General features: G+C 35.6%; 1 protein-coding gene across 5 annotated transcripts in view; it reads right to left on the bottom strand.

The window, feature by feature from the left end:
• Positions 1-23,441, bottom strand: part of CCDC88A (coiled-coil domain containing 88A) — a gene marked incomplete at both ends in the record, with an annotated part of 120,787 nt that overhangs the window by 77,669 nt on the left and 19,677 nt on the right. For all 5 annotated transcript variants that reach the window (XM_079720460.1, XM_079720462.1, XM_079720461.1 and 2 more), the window contains 3 exons: positions 3,813-3,871; positions 5,844-5,913; positions 14,319-14,427. In XM_079720460.1, the coding sequence (XP_079576586.1) occupies positions 3,813-3,871; positions 5,844-5,913; positions 14,319-14,427 (238 nt within the window). The remainder of the gene's footprint in view (positions 1-3,812; positions 3,872-5,843; positions 5,914-14,318; positions 14,428-23,441) is intronic.

Here is a 23,441-nt window from a genome sequence, read left to right as displayed (position 1 = left end):
TTACAATGCAAACCTCATCTTTTTCTTTCCATTGAGTACTGAATAACAGTTTAACATGCATCTTACTATCTGCCTCTTGTCTACATCTCTTATACTGCAATCCAACTGCGTTTAACTGTATTCTTACAGCTACCAAATGAGAAGTGCATACAAAACAGACAGCACTGCCTTGTCTAGCTTAGTTGCATCTCTTGTGCCAATTACTGAACTACTAGTGAAGACACTATACTCAAAAAAGGAAAATTGGCTCTTTGGTTGGTAAGAAACTTAGCAAGGTTCTGATTTACACTCTACACATTTATTATATCATAACATTTTTTAAACATCTTTATTGGAGTATAATTGCTTTACAGTGGTGTGTTAGCTTCTGCTGTATAACAAAGTGAATCAGCTATATGCATACGTGTATCCCCATATCGCCTCCCTCTTGCATCTCCCTCTCACCCTCCTCATCCCACCCCTCTAGGTGGTCACAAAGAACCAACTTGATCTCCCTGTGCCAGGCGGCTGCTTCCCACTAGCTATCTATTCTACATTTGGTAGTGTATATATGTCAGTGCTACTCTCTCATTTCGTCCCAGCTTACCCTTCCCCCTCTCCGTGTCCTCAAGTCCATTCTCTACATCTGTGTCTTTATTCCTGTCCTGCCCCTAGGTTCATCAGAACCATTTTTTTTTTTAGATTCCATATATATGTTAGCATACAGTATTTGTTTTTCTCTTTCTGACTTACTTCACTCTGTATGACAGACTCTAGGTCCAGGTCCATCCACTTCACTACAAATAACTCAGTTTTGTTTCTTTTTATGGTTGAGTAATATTTCATTGTATATATGTGCCACATCTTCTTTACCCATTCATCTGTTGATGGACACCTAGGTTGCTTCCATGTCCTGGACATTGTAAATAGTGCTGCAATGAACATTGTTTTTGAATTATGGTTTTCTCGGGGTATATGCCCAGCAGTGGGATTGCTGGGTCATATGGTGGCTCTATTTTTAGGTTTTTAAGGAACCTCCATGCTGTTCTCCATAGTGGCTATATCAATTTACATTCCCACCAACAGTGCAAGAGGGGTCCCTTTTCTCCACACCCTCTCCAGCATTTACTGTTTGTAGATTATGTGGGCCTCTCACTGTTGTGGCCTCTCCCGTTGCGGAGCACAGGCTCCGGTACGTGCAGGCTCAGTGGCCATGGCTCACGGGCCTAGCCGCTCCGCGGCATGTGGGATCTTCTCAGACCGGGGCACGAACCCATGTCCCCTGCATCGGCAGGCGGACTCTCAACCACTGCGCCACCAGGGAAGCCCTGTTTGTAGATTTTTTGATCATGGCCATTCTGACTGGTGTGAGGTGATACCTCATTGTAATTTTGATTTGCATTTCTCTAATGATCAGTGTACATCATAATATTTTATTTCTACTTCCATAAAATTTAATTTTTTTGTTTGTTTGTTTGTTTTTTTTTGCGGTACGCGGGCCTCTCACTGTTGTGGCCTCTCCCGCTGTGGAGCACAGGCTCCGGACGCGCAGGCCCAGCAGCCATGGCTCACGGGACCAGCCGCTCCGTGGCATGTGGGATCTTCCCGGACCAGGGCACGAACCCATGTCCCCTGCATCGGCAGGCGGACTCTCAACCACTGCGCCACCAGGGAAGCCCCATAAAATTTAATTTAATTAAGCACATTTCTATCAGTGCAGAAAGGTCCTCATCCTATAAAAGCAAAATTATTAGGATGATATAGAAATTAAATTAAAAATTAAATTAAACTAAAATTAATTTTAAATTAAAATTAAATTATGAGAAATGTACAGTTCCCAGCTATGACTAGGAAGTCAGAGTTTTGGGGGGATGTGATAAAAACTACCAGGTTTAAAAACAAGAATTTTTTTGGTCTAGTAAATATTTGACAGGCATAGTGAGAACAATTAAGAATGACTTTCGGATAGTACATTTGTGGCATATATAAAATAACTAACTTTTTAGGTATGGTAACCCCAATTTTTAAATTTTATGCTTCCAAAAGTGACTTATGTATAGTTTGAGCCAATGAACATATATAAAATGGCAGGGTTATAATAAGTATGACTCACTGAAGGGTCCCCCAATTCAACTGCCATACCTTTGTCTGCCTTCAGTTTAAACACATACACTTCCCTTTTCTAAGTCCTAGAGCCACTGTTTATTTATACTACCATTAAAAGCTCACCTTGTAACACAGTCTCAACACAAATCAGTGAGAATTCTTCCTTTACCGTAAAATACCCACAATTTGTACTAAATCTCACCTCTGTTCAAACTCTGAAAGTTTTAAGAATTCTGAAAATGTTTTATAAATATGTTAGGTTTTCTTTTTTATTAGTTTCTGCTTTATAACAAAGTGAATCAGTCATACACATACATCTGTTCCCACATCCCTTCCCTCTTGCGTCTCCCTCCCTCCCACCCTCCCTATCCCACCCCTCCAGGTGGTCACAAAGCAACGAGCTGATCTCCCTGTGTTATGCGGCTGCTTCCCACTAGGTATCTATTTTACGTTTGGTAGTGTATATATGTCCATGCCTCTCTTTCGCTTTGTCACAGCTTACCCTTCCCCCTCCCCATATCCTCAAGTCCATTCTCAGTAGGTCTGTGTCTTTATTCCTGTTTTACCCCTAGGTTCTTCATGACATTTAGGTTAGGTTTTCTTAAAGAATATCGAATGAAGTTGATATGTTCTTGAAGGCTAGAAACGAGAAAGAGTACCAAGATGGAAAAAAGATAGAATGAGAAGATTCAAACTTTGAAGTTGAATAATCAGAATATCAGTGTTGTCCAAAACAAGTACTCACTAGCTAACTGTGGCTACTTACTATTGAAATATAGCTAGTGCAACTGAGAAATTGAAACTGTAATTTTATTCAATTGTAACTAAACTTAAATAGCAACACGTGGCTAGTGTCTATTCTACTGACAGCCTAGCTCTAGAGCATAAAAAGAGTCTGGTGTTAAAAACAGAACTATAAACAGTTTTACTTCCAACTATAAAGACTCTTGTGTGGGCTTCCCTGGTGGCGCAGTGGTTGAGAGTCCGCATGCCGATGCAGGGGACACGGGTTCATGCCCTGGTCCGGGAAGATCCCACATGCCGCAGAGCGGCTGGGCCCGTGAGCCATGGCCACTGAGCCTGCGCATCCGGAGCCTGTGCTCCGCAACGGGAGAGACCACAACAGTGAGAGGCCCGCGTACCGCAAAAAAAAAAAAAAAAAAAAAAAGACTCTTGTGAAGACTAAATCATCATCAGCAAATTTTTTTCCACTTAAAATTAAGCTCTCTTTTATCTTTATATACAGTTTTTAAAGTGTTATGGGCACTAAAGTTACTTCTAATTCTATTACAGTAATTGATTCCTAAACCAGCAGATTATTGTGATTTCATAATTTCTGCATCCTTTTGATCATCAGTCCTCTTCCCTTCTGTAACACACACACATGCGTGCATAAATCATAGGATGTTCTGGGAGAGGTTTTTAAGGGCACCTCTAGGGACACTTGAAAAGCTGGGGCCTTTAAAAGCCTCGAATAAAAAAAAAGAATAATTAAATGTTTTAAATGATTATGACTACCTGATAATATAACTAAAGTTTGAAATAAAGTAACAGAATGAGTGGTTTTCTTCAAAAACCTTCTCCTTAGGAGGTTATACAGTTATTTAAAAATTTCTAACATGGACTTTGAACACCAATGACCCATCCTTAAGTCTTTCAGAAACTAGAGCCTGAAAAATTTATAAAAAGTTATTAAAATAAAAATATGAAGAATTATTTTAACTTACCTGAACTGCACAACCCAGTAAAAGTAAAAGCAACTTTTTAACTTCTTCTGTGCCTTGTTCTGAAATAAAAACAACTACTAAGTACAACATTTTACTTTAGTTCAACTCTCTTATAATGGTAGTATTACTTCTAGAGGTGATATTCACAACAACTTGACCAAGGGATTAAGTTTATAAGTGTAGTGGAGAATTCAGAAAAGCAGCTCTGTGTGTGCACAATGTGGTAAGAGGAATTTTGAAGGGCTGCAGTACAGATAAAACAGCTTTCAAAGCTCTGTGTGATAAAGGATGCTAACTCTAAATCCACTACTTCTCCATAAGTCATTATACTACACCAGCATACCAAATTAGGAACCGCTACTATAGAGACATGCCACAGCCAGCCAAAATGGTTCCTAATAGGTCTGGCTTCTCTTAGGCCTATTGGTGTTTTCTTTCTAAAACACAGACCTTATATGATTCATCTACCTGTAAAATGTAAACGGCTTTCCCCTGTGTAGATTCATGAAAATCAAAACCTTAAATATCAGTTACAGTGAGGCTGGTAAAATAAATGTATATAACAAGCTGGATAAAGTTAATGGTCTGTAACAGAACTGGACAGTACATTCACTATCCAACAGCATTCAATTCAAATTTTCTTAAAACATTCAGCTGACAAAAAAAAAGTCACTTCTCTGGCCAGAATTTCACCATCAGGCCAATCTGTCTTCTTCTCAAACATTTCCTCCTACTCTCCATGAAACAACCTACTTTCTTAGCCACACTAATCACGCTTCCCCAAATATACATACATATATACACACACCACTGCCTTAACTTCTGTTACTCCCTCTGCCTGTCTTTCTTCCCTACCCTTCGTCCCTCTAATGAAGTACTTACTAATCTAATCACAATCCTAGGCACAGCTCTAACATCTCTGCGTAGTCTTCCCTGACCCAACCACCAATGGTCTCCAACCCTCACTAATCTACCAACTTTTAGAATAATCAATGGCTTCATATTTTATAAGCCTTAACATTTTTACATCTCTCTATTTTGCACTAATTATTACATGATTTCCCATTAATCTGTGTATCTCTCGCCACAACACAAGACCCTCCAGAGCATAAACCATTTTCTTTATATTCCTGGTCCCTCTAACTTGGTAAGTAATTACTAAATGCATGTGGAATTGAAAACAATTCCATTCTACATACAAAATGTTTTTTACATTTTTTATTCGTATATTAAAATATTCCAGAATATCTCGAAAGAGTATCTAAACTCCTAATTAACCCCATCTAATTGGTAGTTTTCTCAATGAAAACAGCTGCTTGGATTTAGTTTTTATTTTGGTTTTATTTTTGTTTGTTTTGACTGAGGGTGAGACTGAGAATTGGAGAAGATATACTTGATTTGGGTTACATGTAGCCTGTAAGAATAAGTCCTTTGTTGAAACTGTTAGGTAGCTACTAATTTCCCCAACTGTTCAAAAATTAAAACCCTGAACATGTCGCACTTAAAATCTGGTAAAGGGCAGAAACTTTGAAGAAAATAATTTAAATTATCTAAGAAACTGCTTCTCATCTTTTTTTCACTCAAAAGTAGTTTAATATAAATTACAACGTATCAATCAGTAAAACCTCAGATTCAAACAACTTTGGCAATGGTAGATAGTAGCTATAAAACCTAGAAATTGTTTCAAAATCACTTCTTTTCTAAGGTTATGTTCTTTTAAGCTTATAACTACTGTACTTATCTCTTCTATACTTGTTTATAAGACACTAAAAATCATCACAGAAAAGTATCAACTTGGTAGAGTAAAAAAAAAACACTGGACTTAATGTAAAATGTATGCCTGATCCCATCTACGACTTACAAATATTCTGTTTATTTTCTCTATATAAAATGGAATATCACCTCCAACTTTCCCTACAGACTCACAAAAAACCTAGTGAGTTAATGGAAATTAGCAAGATCTTGTTAAGCATCATAATATTACACAAAGATAAGACTTTATTATCACATTATGCTAATTTTAATACTTACCAGAAAAGGGATTTTTGCCAATGATTAAGACATTTGGCAAAGACATCATGATCAACTGCTGCAAAGTCTCCTATAAAAAGATACCCAAAGGTTGTTATATGGGTAATGCTGACAGGATAATTACTCAACAAGCTATAACTTATGATTCGTGCACATCTCTGTAGGCATACTATACCTACAGAGGTATACTGCAATTAAAAAGCTTAAAAAATGTGAAAAAAAAGATGTCTAAAAAGTCTTAAATCTTGGGCTTCCCTGGTGGCGCAGTGGTTGAGAGTCCGCCTGCCGATGCAGGGGACACGGGTTCGTGCCCCGATCCGGGAAGATCCCACGTGCCGCGGAGCGGCTGGGCCCGTGAGCCATGGCCGCTGAGCCTGTGTGTCCGGAGCCTGTGCTCCACAACGGGAGAGGCCACAGCAGTGAGAGGCCCGCGTATCGCAAAAAAAAAAAAAAAAAAAAAAAAAAAAAAAAAAAAAAAAAAAAAAGTCTTAAATCTTTTGTAACTATAAGTTAATGAATTAAATAACTAAAATTATAATTATGAGATAGGCTTAAGTTAATAACATATCAAATGTCCACCAAATAAGTGTCCAAGCTGAGCTGGTCTAATACCTATTATTTGGAAATCTGAATTTTAGGTATTAGATAATTAAATAACCTTCCTCAATTAAAAGATCAAGTGTGTGTATTCTTTTGGGGTTTTTTTTTTGTTACTTCTCTCTGAGAGAACTAAAAAATCAACTGATAGTAAAATTAAGAAAGCTAGTTAGTTCATTAAAAATCCTATCTTATGAGTATTTCATGAAAGTGAGCTCTTCCTCAGTGACTCATTATTTCTCTCCTATCTACAATTCATGTTTTACTTCCTTTGACTTCTGTCAAATTTTTTGTGACAAGAATATATACAAATTCTGATGGTACAGGATGATTCAGAAAATTGAATGCCTCCAAATTACTCATTTTGGTTATACACTAAGTATGCATCTTCTGTTTATACTACCTCTTCTTTGAGGAAATGAGAGAACACATCATGTCTATCACTATAACTACTAACAATGACATGCTACAAAGGGTCTGGGATGAATTAGACTACAGGATTGATGAGTTTAATGTGATAATACTGAATCTTTGCAAGATTATGAAATAACTGTGAGTGTCTTTACAATTTGGCTTTCACTACACATTCAGACATAACTAGTTGCTGAGGAATAATTTTTATAAGTATTCAATTCTTTCTGAATCATTCTTTACTTAACACTGTGATGAGGAAGCAAATAACCATGAAAAGTTAACCTGTATTACTTTTTTAAAGATGTGTGATTCTAGATCCACAAAAGCGGTTTCCCATAGCCAGAGTGTGACATGACACCAGAGGCTAGGTAGAATTGATCTTTTATCTGTAATTTGTTGCAGATATGTATTAGAAAGTTTCAAAAAAATTCTTCAGTATTATATTTACTAGTCTTAAAAAAACTAACACCAAAAATATGCACACATTTAAAGAAAACTACATATTCAGTATGTGCATCACATTAGTAAATACAGTTAAGAGTAGTGTCAAAAATTGCTAAAATCACTATTCCAAGGATTGATACTGTTTGCATATTTAATAAATGAGTTTTCCAGTTAAAAGCAAGTTATGCCAAGATAAAATATTCTATAGCCAAGTATGAAACAGCTAAATGGACTTAAAGAAATAAATTTCAAATTAATTGTAATTTTTAGTTTCCTTGCCCTAAAGCAAAAATTTCAGGACTATATTTGTACATATTTAAAAGAAAGCACAGGGCTTCCCTGGTGGCGCAGTGGTTGAGAGTCAACCTGCTGATGCAGGGGACACGGGTTTGTGACCCAATCCGGAAAGATCCCACATGCTGTGGAGCGGCTGGGCCCGTGAGCCATGGCCACTGAGCCTGCGCATCCGGAGCCTGTGCTCCGCAATGGGAGAGGCCACAACAGTGAGAGGCCCGCGTACCGCAAAAAAAAAAAAAAAAAAAGAGCAATCATTGTTTTGTTTATATCCTTTTTAGTGGAGATAATCTAAGTCAAGGCAATCTATTTTATTGATGTACCATGTAACATTCTACGTTGGCAGAGTTATAAGGAAATTGTCCAAGTGGTTACTAATCTTTAATATGGTCCACCACCTCTTTCTTACATCCTCTTCCTCAGGTGGCCCCCCACTTCCTGCCTATTCTGATACCTCATTCTCTAATGCTAACTTAGTCTCTCCACAAAGATAAAAGCAATCTCATATATTCTTTCATCATATGGTACCATCAGTGACCTCCTGTGTTAATACAGTTTGCTTAACCTTTACACTATCACGTTCGATTATATTTGGATGAAGCAAATTCAAACGTACCTCTGTGTATCTAAAGATGTACTCTAGTATGGTGGAATCTGAATGCCTAGTATAGAGTACTATGGCAGAGTCAAGTCAAAAAACTTAGGCTTAAATTTCAGCTCCTTGACTTACTATGTGTGTGACTTTTGCTGAGAAGGATAAGAAGTGAAACAAAAGTGTAAAGTTTTTTTAAATGGTGGTTATTATTTTTTAACAAATTTACTTTATTTATTTATTTTTGGCTGTGTTGGGTCTTCATTGCTACGCACAGGCTTTCTCTAGTTGCAGCGAGCGGGGGCTACTCTTCATTGTGGTGCACGGGCTTCTCATCGCAGAGGCTTCACTTGTTGCGGAGCACGGGCTCTAGACGCACCAGCTTCAGTAGTTGTGGCATGCGGGCTCAGTAGTTGTGGCTTGCGGGCTCTAGAGCACAGGCTCAGTTGTTGTGGCGCACGGCTTAGCTGCCCGGCAGCATGTGGGATCTTCCCATACCAGGGATCGAACCCGTGTCCCCTGCACTGGCAGGCAGATTCTTAACCACTGCACCACCAGGTAAGCCCAAATCATGGTTGTTAAATATTAGAGTTAATGAAGAAAAAATCTACCTTTTACTTTATTTCCAAGTACTGATTTTGTTATGTCTGAAAGTGCTAATATTAGGTAAGGCAGCTAAAAATTATACAAATTAAAAAAACCCAAATTATTCTAAAACCTCTATTTGGTTCTATGGGTTCTTCAGAGAATTCTAGCTAACTTTTTGTAAAAATTCCTGTTTCCCAATTCCAATCTTACAAGTAACATTAAAAAATACACAAGCCATAAAAGAAATCAGAGGTTAGAAAAACTGATTGTTATTATTAAAGCTCTACTATATCATCCTGAGACTTCCCAGACTTCACTTAGCTCTAAAGATGTTCATTATTAAGGTGCTAAGAAATGGAAAAACAATACATAAATTAGTCCAAGATAAATACTACTTTGTTAAGCAGGAGCAACAATTAACTTGTTGTAAATTAATGGGTTAAGAATTATAACATGTAAATGAATTAGTGAATAGACTTCAATTTGTTAGTAAAGTGATAAGAAACCTATTTAAAAATGTATAGAAAAAGAAAGAATTTTACCAATACAACAGAAAGTGGAGAAAGTTTTGAGAAAATCAGGACAGCCACTCATTCAACAAATATTTATTGCATGTTTATTATCTGTCAGACATTATTCTAGATACTGGAAATAAAGCAATGAAGAAACAAAAATCCTTGCTCCCATGGAATTTACATTTTCGTAGGGGTAGAAAGAAAATAAGTAAATGTTTTTGGTGATAAGGGCTAACAATAAAAAGAAACCAGGGAACAAGAAGGAATATTGGTGGAGGTGGAGATAAGGAGAAGGATGCAAGTTCTGAAAGATATGCAAATATTCAAATATAGAGAATTTGAGAATTTTCAAGGCCATTAAAGCAAAGCTTCACTGAATTGGTAGAAAATCTATCCTGGTATGAAGACAGTCCAGAAAGACTTGCAGAACATCAATAATTAATAAAAATAAAGACAGAACAAGAAAGAACTGGCAGAGATTATCTTAATAGGAAAATAATAGTAGAAGTGCTTTGAAAGATACAAGTCATTTCATTCCTATTATTTTTAATTGGCTTTGTATAACTTTTCTATAAAAATGGTATATTAACTATTTTTTTAGTTTTAGTTTAGAAACTTTTAAAACTGATACACAAGTTTCTGTGAATTGAAATTCATGTTGCTAAAGCACTGTAAGAAAGACTATTTCAAGTTTGTGCCAGACAAACTTTGAATAGAGACTATTCAAAGACAACTTAAACCAGGTTTCTCCTTCTTCCTACAAGTTATCCATAACACTTCCTTCACAGTAAGAACTTAATACTTCTGGGAAAGGTCTGGGCTCATTTCCCTTTCTTGAATCACACTGAACAAAATACTAAAACTATACATTTCTAAGGTACTAAATATGGGCTTCAGAGATTTCTAGAATATACTGGAATGGCAGTCTCTCCTTTGAGACTCTAAATCTGTTTTAAAAACTCAAACATAATTACATTTATCATACTATTTATATTCAGCCTTTTATCTGTGTTACTAGTAAAAAGAATTAAGACTATTTTATTATATTTTAGTAGGATGTAGAAAAAAATTAAATGAATGATGTTAAAAGGAAAGAAAATCTGACCAAAGTATCAAAAATACTCCAAATGTTGCTTATTATAACAGATGTTAAAGAAAAACCTTAAAAAGTACCTGCTTTCTCTGGCAACTAAATTAATGGTACTAGACCTAATTTTTACTTTTACTATTAGTGACATCAAACATGCAAAAACTTCCTAATAAATTTCTTAATTGTAAAGTGTTCTTGTCTTTTGGGCCTCAAATGATTCAGTTCATTATTTTAATGGTGGCTGAAGAACCACCTTGCTTCTTTTAGTATTTATTTAAACTGCAGCTTGTGCAGTCATACCAAACAATGGCTGCTCACAGAATCCTAAAAATGGACTAAGATTTTTACTTGTAAACTGTGTCTCTGATAATCAAATTCACCTTCTCGCCTTCATTCACAGGAATAAAAATAACTTTAAAAAAAAATCAAAGCACCAAAGTAATTTTCCATAACAGCTATAATTTACTTATTTTCTGATGAGTCACTGCATCCCTTTACCTAGTCTTTTGTTTAATGTATCTAGAAATACTGACACAAAATAAAAATAAAAGACAAAACAGATATAACATAGAACCTAATTCACTCAAATCAAAGAGAGGAAAATGAGAGAAGGAATACTGGAAAAAAAATTTTTTAAGTTTATAAAAAACCTAGCACAGACTTTTATGTCTGGCAATGAGGAATACTAAATATTAGAAAGAAAGGAAGGAAGGAGTTCAAAAATGCTGGATAGCTTTCTAAAAATCTTTTAAAAAATTTATTGACTGAGCTCAAAAGAAAATAAAAAGGTAACTGTCAAAAGATAAAACAAAATTAAAAAATGAACCCTCCAAATAAGACACAGAAGAAGCTGTTCTTCTTGGCCTTTGCTTGAGATTGAGGAGGGTTGTTTCCCTAAGAATCTGCGATAATGTAGTCCCAGTTAAAAAATACATATGTAAACACATAAATACATAATTTACAAACACACAAATGCAGAAAAAGAGATCCAGAAGTACATATATTCAGTTGCTAACAATGGTAATCTCCAGGCCCTGAAAGTATGTTTGTATTTTCTCATTTTTTCTAGTTTTCTATATACAGCATTCAAGTATGCTTCTACAATAATATAAAGCTGCTTAAAATAAATTAAATGAAAAGTGTTTCAGGCTTGGCCGCACAAAAGGAAACAAATCCTCTCTGAAGCAATGCATCCTTGGCCCAGACCCAGAAGTATTTTCCCACAGATAAATTCCCCCCCACAAAATGAGCTCACAATTCACACACAAACACACACACACACACACTGCCACAACAGCTACCACCACAAGAAACAGCAAACAGAAAACAAAGGGCAGATTCAGATCCCCATAGATCTGATTTCAGATTTTGTAATTATCCAACATAAAATAAAAAATAGACATTTAAAAAATTTCTGAAGAAATAAAGGAAGGAAAAAATTTAAAAAGAATGATTAATAAACAAAATGAAAAAGCAGATGAAAAAGAACCAAAGAGAACTTCTACAAATGAAAGCTATGATTACTGAGAGGCAAAACTTAATCAGTGGGTTAAACAGAAGATATGAGGGGCAAATTATCAAACTGGAGAGATAGTCTTGAAAAAAAAATACTCAGGATGTAGCACAAGACTGTAAATTGTAATGTAAAAGAAAGTTTAATAAGCATGGAGGATAGAGTAGGAAAGTCTAATATACACGTAATAAAAATATCTGAGGAATATCAGATTAATAGAAAAGAGGCAATATTAGAAGAGACAGTAGTAGAAGCCAGGAGAGAGAAAAAGACAGTTTAACCTAAGAACAAATATTTGACTGATAGCTGGTTTCTCCAAAACAAAAAGGACTCCAGAGAGAGAAGGTAAAAATCTGCAAAACACTGAGAGAAAAGTAATTGTTAACCTAAAACTACATACCCAATAAAATTACCTTTCAAGAAGAAGGGTGAAATAAAGGCATTTTCAGACAGACATTGATAAACTTTACTATCAACAAACCTTCTCTAAACAATCAAAAGATGACTTCCATAAGAAAATAATACCAAAGGCAGGTCTGAGATACAAAAGAAAACCATGAGGAGGAAAAAAAGGAAAACATGTAGCTTGATCTAAAAGAACACTGATTTGATTTATTTAACAGTACTTTCAATATTTAATTTATGCGGTTTAAAAACAGAACTAAAATACAAAATAAGAACAGCTTAAAAATCATTATGGGGAAATTAAACATTCTAAGGTCATAGTACTAATACATAAAAAGAGTAAAGTATTGATTACTTTTGGCCTTTGCTATTTAAAGTATGAAAAGTAAAATTTCAAGGATAGCCTCCCAAGAAACAGAAGTGGGGTGAAAAATTTTAAACCAGTAGAAAGAAAAATATGTAGAAACAATTATAAATGGTATAATTTCTCCAGAATAATATAACAACTTTAAAGTTGTTTGCACTGAATAACCTAGTTTTAAAGTGTGTATAAAGGAAAACTTGACAAATCCATCATAATAATGGGAGATTTCAACTCATATTTCTCTATAACTGATAGATCAAGAGATAAAATTAATCAGGCTGCAAAAGTTTGAACATTACAATTAACAAACAAGCTTGCTCTGACTCTGTACCCAAACAATTAGAGAATACACTATTTTTCAAGCACACATGGAACTTTAATGAAAACTGACAACATATACACCAAGCCAAAGTTATTATTAACAAATGTCAAAAAATCATTATCATACAAACCACATTCTTTGACCAACAATCAAAACCAAAAAAGACTGCTTGAAAAGACCATGTGTTTAGAAGTCTAAAAGCATAATTCTAATGAATACTCCTAAGTGAAATAAAAAATCATAAGAAAAATTAGAAAATGACTAAAAATAAGCATTTTAAAAAATACAACATACCAAAATTTGTGTGATACAGCTATAGCAATTCTTTGAGGCATACCGATAGCCTTAAGAATGCTCACGTTCAGGACTTCTCTGATGGCGCGGTGGTTAAGAATCTGCCTGCTGGGCTTCCCTGGTGGCGCAGTGGTTGAGAGTCCGCCTGCCGATGCAGCGGACACGGATTCATGCCCCGGGCCGGGAAGATCCCACATGCCACAGAGCGGTTGGGCCCGTGAGCCATGGCCGCTGAGCCTGCGCATCCGGAGCCTGTGCTCCGCAACGGGAGAGGCCACAACAGTGAGAGGCCCGCGTACCGCACAAAAAAAAAAAAAAAGAATCTGCCTGCCAATGCAGGCGACATAGGTTCGAGCCCTGGTCTGGGAATATCCCACATGCCACAGACAACTAAGCCTGTGTGCCACAACTACTGAGCCCGTGCGCCACAACTACTGAAGCCTGCACGCCCTAGAGCCCGCACACCACAACTACTGAGCCCGCATGCTGCAACTACTGAAGCCCACACGCCTAGAGCCCATGCTCTGTAACAACAGAAGCCACTGCAATGAGATGCCCGTACACCACAATGAAGAGATGCCCCCGCTCCTTGCAACTACAGAAAGCCTGTGCACAGCAACAAAGACCCAACACAGCCAAAAATAAAATATAATAAAAAAATTTTTTTAAATGCTCATGTTCAAACTCTGAAATATGCATCCAATTTAAGTTCAAAAAAGGAATAAAAAGTATATTTTTCGAAGGCAAAATTCTAGTAGGTTAACAAAGTGTTGCACTATATAAATTCTCAGGAAATTTAAAAAATTTTAAATTCATAAAATAAAGAAATTATCTGTAAATTAGATAATTATGAAGTGCATGCTTGCATCTTTAACATTGCATAAGAAATAAACTGTGTTATTACTACTCAACCTCCAGCAAACAGACAGTATCTGGTATATAATAAGCATTTAGTATATATTAGGTGATAGATACTAAACAACACAAAAATGTGAATATGCAAGGAGTTATTAAAATACTAGATTAAAAAAAGAACCACTTACCTGGTAATAAAATTTTATCTGTCTCACCAAAATGGATAGATTATGAATTCTAAGTGAGGCATCATTGTTGACTTTTTTATTTACTCTCTGACTCTCCGATTTAGGATTACTGTAAGAAATAAAAAAAGAAATACTTTAAAAGTTATATTGAAATATACCTATCAACTTATAGATGACTAAAAATAATCATATAATACATTTTTTATTTAAACAAACTGTGTATTCATCTTCATTAACAGATGATCTAAAAGGACATATGATTACTCTGACATGTATTCTGTGCTTTTAATTGATATAAGTGCATCTGATATTTCAAAGACAGTGGCAAGATGTAAGTCAGATGTTGCCCTTCATTCTCATTTTGTCTCTCCACCTTCCTGCAATGAATAACATTTTATTCCTTTAGAGTATATATATTTCCACCACCCAAAATAAATCGATTTAAATCAAGAATGTAAAATATAGGCTGATAACCAGTAAATGTTGTATCTTCTCACTGGAAAATGGAGACTATATTTGAGTGGGCAATGTCCCTGAGAAATTAAAGAGTGAAGTGATGACACAAGAGAACACGCTTATCTTGGGTAAACTTTGTAGATTCAGTAAAAGCAAAGGGGGGCTTCCCTGGTGGCGCAGTGGTTGGGAGTCCGCCTGTCGATGCAGGGGACGCGAGTTTGTGCCCCGGTCCGGGAAGATCCCGCATGCCGTGAAGCGGCTAGGCCCGTGAGCCATGGCCGCTGAGTCTGAGCGTCCGGAGCCTGAGCTCCGCAACGGGAAAGGCCACAACAGTGAGAGGCCCGCGGACCGCAAAAAAAAAAAAGCAAAGGGTTGAATGAGTTTGAAGTAGCAGAAACTGAACAAGAATAATAGGTAGGACACCATTAAGAATGAGAAACTCAGTGACACCAAAAACAAAGGCAACAAAAGCAAAAATAAACAAGCGTGACTAACATCAAACTAAAAAGCTTCTGGACAGCGATGTATACAATCAACAAAATGAAAAGGTAAACTATTGACTGGGAGAAAATATTTGCAAATCATATATCTAATAGGGGTTAATGTCCAAAATACACAAAGTACTCATACAACTCAATAGCAAAAAAAAAAAAAAAAAAAAAATCTGATTTTAAAATGGGCAGAGGAACTGAATAGGCATTTTTCCAAAAAAGACATACAAATGGCCAACAGGTACATGAAAAGGTGCTCAACATCACTAATAATCAGGAAAATGCAAATCAGAACCACAAAGAGCCTCACACCTGTTGGAACGGCAATCATCAAAAAGACAAGACATAAGTGTTGGTGAGGATGTGGAGAAGATGGACCCCTTGTGCACTGTTGTTGAGAATGTACTGGTGCAACCACTGTGGAGGTTCCTCAAAAACTTAAAAATAGAACTAACATATGATCTAGCAATCCCACTTCTGGGTATATAAGCCAAAGGAAATAAACAGGATCTCAAAGAGGTACTGGCACTCCCATGTTCACTACAGCATTATTTGCAATAGCCAAGATATGGAAACAACCCAAATGTCCTTCAACAGATAAACGGATAAAAAACATAGGAAATATATATATTTATATATATATATACACACACACACATACGCAAACATACACATGTATATATAGAGAGAGACAGAGAGAATATTATTTAGACATGAGAAAGAAGGAAATCCTGCCATTTGTGAAAACATGGATGAAACTTGAGGGCATCATGCTAAGTGAAATAAGCCAGAAAGAAAAATATACTATATATTCATACTTATATGTAGAATCTTAAAAAAAAGTCAAACTCATAGAAACAGAGAGTAGAAAAGCAGTTGCCAGCGTCTGGGAGCGGGGGAGTTGGGTGGGAATACGGAGAGGTTGAAAAAAGGATACAAACTTTCAGCTATAAGATGAATAAGGCCTAAAGATCATTAGATCTTTAAGACATGGTAACTACTGTATTATATAATTGAAATTTGTTAAAAGTGTAGAACTTAAATGTTCACACACACACACACAAAGGTAAAAATGTGAGGTAATGGACATGTTAATTAACTAGATGGTGGGAATCCATTCACATGTATACATACATCAAACCACCACTATATACACTTTAAATATATTACAATTTTATTTGTCAACTACATGTCAATAAAGCTGAAGAAAATTTAAATTTTTAATTAAAAAATTTTTTCAAAGAATGGGAAATTTAAGTAAAAGTGGTAGCACCAGAACAGAAGGGTAAGTTAATGCCAGAACATAAGTAAGGATGATCTAGTTCCTCATTAGGACAAGGAGGGCAAACTAGAAAAAGACATTACCAGGTGAAATGGCAGACAGTAAATCAGGATTCCCTATGCAAGGGCTGAGTGCATAGTATCATAAAGCAGAAACCTAAGAAGTTGCTGGGACAGAGTACTACCCTACGACTTTAAATGCAGGCACCTCCACATGAGAATGCAGAGAAGTAAAGAAATTGACACCTATCCAATAGAGAATAGGAACTGAACAGAAACCTCTCATTCCTTAATCCCTTCCTTTTTTTACACTGTCTATTGCACTCCTAATGCCTTCAGTTCCTTCCCTAGACAGCACTTTATGGTGCTTTATTTCAGCAATTCTTCTGTTTTTGTGGGCTATATTTATCAGTATTTACTGTATTAGAAAATAAAACAGAAAAATTCACAATTATTTGTTTACTTATTAACTCATTAAAAAAATAATAAACCTATTACATGCTTACAAATACCAAACCAAAAAAAATTTTAGTGAGAAGACTGGCATTGTTTCACTATTTTTACAAATCTCTTTAATACCTGGTTTAACTTAAAAGAAGAGGCTGATGTTCATCTTTGCTTCTGCATTCAATCTACTGTTTGTGTTATTTTGGTTCATGTATATGAAGAAAAAATCAGCCTCACGTGGATATTTAGTTAGAAGTAGGAAACTCCTATGGACCCTCTGAAAGGATCCTCAAACCATACTCTGAGAACTATTGCTTTTACTTCAACAATTCTCTTGCCAGCCCTCCCAACACTGATCCTTCTGTCCTTTGATCACATTCATACTGTCAATCCCTGACACTGGATCAGCTCAACCATCTACACTGAGATTGCTCATAGTACTAAGTGAGAAAATAATACAACTAAACTCAGCTAAAAGATCAGATAGGAAGGCATAGTTAGTACCAGATTTGCCCTTTTGCCATCAAGAATTAGAAAACTGGACAAAACATACAAAATAACTATTTTCAGACTTTGAACAGCAAGTAATGCAAGACTGTAATCCCTGGCGAAGCAGTAAGGTATTTTCCGGAATGAGGTATAAGGAGGGGTAGCCCACGTCTTGCTGAACTTGAGGAGACAAAGTTTGGAATTCTAGGGAGTTAAAGAATATCAGACACAAGGGAGCTATACAAACAAAAAGCTCCCAAAATATGCCCTTAAGATTTTGGCTAAATACTAAGTTATACATAGGTACCCTAAAACTCCAGGAGGCTGAGCAGAGTACAAGCACAGAAAAGCTGGAAGCTAAACAACACCCAAAGCTCACAAAGTGCAGAGGAATTTAAGCTCCGAACAGCCAGAGTAAACACCTAGAGCATCAGTAGAGACCTCAGAAGAGTCATGTCTTGGAACTAAACTAGCAGTTAAGTAAAAGCTATTCCAGAGGCTCCCTAACTAAGCTGTTAAAACAAGCACTGAAAGGATCAAGCTGGGTATTCCCTGGCTCTCCAGTGGTTGGGACTCTGTGCTTCCGCTGCAGGGGACATGAGTTCAATCCCTGGTCAGGGAACTAAGATCCCGCGTGCCATGCAGCACGGCCAAAAAAACAAAACAAAAAGGGATCAAGCTGAATGAAAGTAACTTGACAACCTGCCAAAACAAAATTCAACACTGCTTAAAGAACAAGATCCAGACACCACAATGTAATAATCACAATGTCCAATATAAAATAAAAACTTACTAGACATGCAAAGAAGAAAAAAAAAAAAGTGATTTGTAACCAGGAAAGAAAATGGAAACAATTAATAGAAACAGATCCAGTAATGAAAGAGACTATGGAAAGAGTAGGCAAGGATTTCAAAGCAGCTGTTATGAATATACTAAAGGACTTAAAAAAACAAACATTATGTGGAGAAAAATGTAAACTACTTTTTAAAAACCCAAATGGAACTTCTAAAGCTAAAAAATACAGTATCTGAAATGAAAAATTCATTGCATATGCTTAACAGAAGATAGGAAACTATAACAAAAGATTAGTGAACTTGAATACACGGGAAAAAAAACTCCAAAGCACACAGAGGGAAAAAAAAAAAAACCCTGAAATGAATGAAAGAGACTAAATGACCTATGGGGCAACATTAGACTTACAGAAAAGTTGCACGGACAAGTACAGCCTTTTTCCTAAACCACCTGAGAATAAATTCTGACCTGATACCAAATAGTCCACAAATATTTTGGTATTTATCTTGTACAAACACATATAACTATCAAAATTGGGAAATTAACAATTATACAATTATTATAATCCAATCTTTAGAATCTATTCAAGTTTGTTGTTCCAAATAGGAATGGATTTATAGGAAAAGGATCTAGTTCAGTACCACACTTTGCATTCAGTAATCTGAATTACAATCTTTAGTCTCTTTCAGCTGGAACAGATTCTATCTTTCCTTGAAATTCATGACCTAGACACTTTAAAAGGTTACAGGCCAGTACTTTCATAGAATGGCCTTCAATTAGGTTTGTCTGATTAAATCGTATATTACTCATAATTAAGTTCAGGTTATGTATCTGTGACAGGAAAAATATAGAAGAGATGCTCTGATCTTCTCCAATGCATCCTAAGAGGTGGTACATGATTTCAATTTAGCCCATTACTGATGATATTCACTTTTATCATTTGACTAAACTGGTATTTGCCAGTTTTCTCCATTATAGTTACTATTTTCCTCTTGTAATTATTATTTTGTGAAGACATACTTTGAAACTATGTCAATAATCTGATATTCACCTATCTTTAATTTACTTATGTGTGTGTTTGTTTACATCAGTATACACTCATCGTTCCCCATAATTATCAGTCAATCAAAATCTATTACTATAATTACATTTATAACTACCATAGATTGCCTTTTCATTTTGTTGACTGTTTCCTTTATTGCACATAAGTTTTTTAGCTTAATGCAATCCTATTTGTCTATTTTTGCTTTTGTTGCTGTGCTTTTGGGATCATATCCATCGAGTCCTTTTTCAAAACCACTTTATAATTTTCTCTAGGAAGGCCTTTTATTAGCTATAGTCTTAAATACCTTCTAGTTTTTGCTGTTAGTGTGAATGTAATATTTTAAAAATATATTTGCTAGCAGGTTACTACTGATATGTAAATGCAATCAATTTTTGTGTATTGCTCTTATCTTTAGAAACCCTGCTAAACTCTAACAGGTTGTTTGTTGGTACTCTTGCAGGTTCTCTTGAATAAAATTTGTAGTTTTTCCATATTGATAATCAATTATCCCAACATCAATTACTGAAGAGCTTATTGTTTCCCACTGATCTCTATGATCATACTAGATTCCCATGTAAGTGTGGATACACTTTTGGAGTCTATTCTGTTCCTTTAACCCATTTGTCTATTCCTATGTCATTAAAACCTTCTAAATATTACTATACCTTTATTGGCATCTTGATTCTATTAGAGCAATTCCCTCTCTTTTGTTTTTGCTTTCTAAACTGTCCTGCTTAAAATAAATAAATAAATAACAAGTAAATTGTCCTGCTTAGTCATACATGCTGCTCTTTTCTATGAATGTTAGGATATTTATAAGATTCTATGAAAAAGCTTGTTGAGATTTATTAGGATTTTATTAAAAATATTAATTTGATAAAGACTGACATTTGCATTAGTAAAATTTTAAAATTCCCCCCAAATGCCTTTACATTTAAGTAGGATTTTTTTTCCTCCTTGGGTTTTTGTTTGTGAAATAGATTTGTTTTCTATCTCATTGGCTACCTGGTCATTGCTAGTGTACAATAGGAAAACTGTAGTTTTTGTATATTGCACTTCTGATTGACAACTTTTCAAAATTTAGTTTATTCAGTTCATTTTCTTGGATTTTCTCAGTAAAAAAAATACTGTCAGCAAATGGCAGTTTTACCTCCTCCTTTCCAATCGTACATCTCATTTCTGTTTCTTTACTTACTGTATTAACAAATAATAATGGAGATAAGAGCTATCCTTATCTTGTTCACAAATTTCATGGGACTGCTTTTAATGTTTTGCCATGAATGCATAATGTTCACTGTAATTTTCTGATGAATACCTTTCTTCAAATTAAGTTCCCTCCTATTCCTATCCAATATCTTAACTGGTGCTGAATTTTTCCTACATCTACTCCCATCTGATTCTTCTCATTTAATATGTTAATGTAGTGAATTACATTGTTGCCTTTTTAACACTGAATCATCCTTACAATCCTAGACTATTTACTCCATCATCCGCACCCCACAGTATAACAACTAATCCCTGTTCTGGGTACATCATTCTATCATGGGTCTTCCAATACTAATTGCCTTTATGCCTCTCACTTTCTCACTACAATGTAAACTCCCTAACAGCAGGGACCTTATCTTATTCTCTAAAAATTAGCATATATCCTAACCAAATGTTTGAATAAATAAAAAGAATAAATGATCTGAGACCAAGCACAGTGTTTTAAAAATTGTTGCTTAGTATTAAGAGTTATGGGGGCCTCCCTGGTGGCGCAGTGGTTGAGAATCTGCCTGCTAATGCAGGGGACACGGGTTCAAGCCCTGGTCTGGGAGGATCCCACATGCCGCGGAGCAACTGGGCCTGTGAGCCACAACTACTGAGCCTGTGCATCTGGAGCCTGTGCTCCACAACAAGAGAGGCCGTGATAGTGAGAGGCCCGCGCACCGCGATGAAGAGTGGTCCCCGCTTGCCACAACTAGAGAAAGCCCTCGCACAGAAACGAAGACCCAACACAGCAAAAATAAATAAATAAACTAATAAACTCCTACCCCCAACATCTAAAAGAAAAAAAGAGTTATGAAATGACATTCTCCAAGCTAAAGACTCATTTGGCAGTCTGGACTAGACACTCCCTACTAAGTTTGTGTCCCAAAGATCAGTTGAGTGACAAGAGTCCTAAACCACAATTTGAGATGTACAGAACAAGCAAGAATAATAGTAAAGTGAGTTAAATCCAACTTGTGACTGATTTATACTCAAAGCAAATAATGAGTAATGAATTGCCCAAAGCAAATGACAGTATAAGTGGAAAAGTGGGTCTCTTAGGTAAAGGTATCACCCAGAACTAGTTACTTACAAAAACAAGGAGACTGTACTGCAGCAGTCAGATCACATGTCATGGCAGAGGAAAGACCACAGCGTGGTCAGCAGGTCATGGTTAAAAATTCAGAGAGCTGAAGGGAAAATCCTGTTTTATGTAATCAACTTGGTACATATTCTGTCAGTAAGTTAAATCCTCACTGAGTACATACTGTGGCTATATTACTTAACGTATAAGAGCTTAGTTTAGTCATGCTATCATTGTGGAGAAAAGTCTGTTTGAAACTGGGAAAAGAAAGTAGGAATAACCCTAGTAAAATGTTAGGTATACTACGGTTATGTAAATTTCATTTGGAATCACAGACATTCAGTAAATATCTTTTCTCTCTAGTCTTCTTCCATCTTTTTATTTCCATTTTCCTTACTCTATATTTGAATTCCTTTAAATTACCTCTCACCCATGACTATCTCCTAAATGATAACATTTAGATCTAAAAAATACTTTAGAGATTATCTAGTTTCACTATAAGTCAGAAAATTGAAGTCCAAAGTAGTAATTTGCCTCGGCTCTTACAACTTTTTCCCTTTACTCTCTCTCTTTCAACCTTTTCTCTTATCATTCAGGACAACAAAGAAAAGACAGAAAGAAAAAGGTTTCGGCAATGTTATCTATAAAATGCACGTATACAATAAATCATTGTTTCTATTATATTGTTTGAGCATATTCCTAATTGTTTTCATAGTGATTAATCAAACTAAAGAATATTCATTTCCTTCCCCCTTCCAGTTCATTACAGTAATATTTTATTAAAAAACCTAGGTATTTAATCCTGATGACAAATATTTAAAAAAGATTTTAGTTTTGATATTACTACTGAAGAGGTATGTAAACTAAAAAAACTGTACAAGTTTACAGTGCAAGCCCATTGTTACATGAAAATATATAATTTGGATTATACTTTGGAATGGATGTATAACATCCCAATAAACACGTGTGATTTCATTCCCACTTTAATAAATTTTATAATGTAAATATTATCTTTGCCCTGACAGAATTGTTACCAAGTTTCTCTGTGCTCTTAAAGTGATTTTTTAAATTAAGTCCTAAAGTTTCTTTTAAAATTTTATGTCCAACATTCCTCATATGATATTTCAAAATTTATTCAGTTGCCAGAAAGGCCTATAGTCTCCTTTGCATAAAGCTCTTCTAAGAATTAGCAAGTTTTAAGAATTTAGAATTTCGGTTTGTTCAAAATCTTTTACGAATTTTTTTTTACAAAAAAAAAAACAATCTGTAAGTTTTATATTAAGTTTCTTCAGCCTCTGAGAAAGTTTGTTTATAACAATCGAAACAATTCTGAATATAAAAAGAGGGAACAGTTCAGCTTTTATATACTAAGGATATCAGATGAAATTACTTTAGAAATCTGAGAAAAAAGTAACTGCTAAGCACTCTAGTTATGGACCTAGAGAGCAACAAACTTTCGATTACTAGGCTTGGGTTTCCCATTTGACTCACGCTTAACTTGAGTTAGGGTCATACTGACATATGTTAGGATCATGAAAACAGGCCCTTTGACTCCAAGAACATGATCTCTTTATGTGAGAGGGACTTCCCTCAGGTGAAACTGCCTGAAAAGTCTTAATCTCAACTCCCATGAAAAACAGTTGAACACTTAAGGATGGATTTACTGAAAATTATGCAAATCAAGAAAATTAGTAACTTTATGGGACTTCCCTGGTGGCACAGTGGTTAAGAATCCGCCTGTCAATGCAGGGGTCACGGGTTCGATCCCTGGTCCGGGAAGATCCCACATG

Source organism: Hyperoodon ampullatus, assembly GCF_949752795.1.
Source record: "Hyperoodon ampullatus genome assembly, chromosome: 15".
NCBI classification, from domain to species: Eukaryota; Metazoa; Chordata; class Mammalia; order Artiodactyla; family Ziphiidae; genus Hyperoodon; species Hyperoodon ampullatus.
This window is presented reverse-complemented; position numbering and strand designations above follow the sequence as displayed.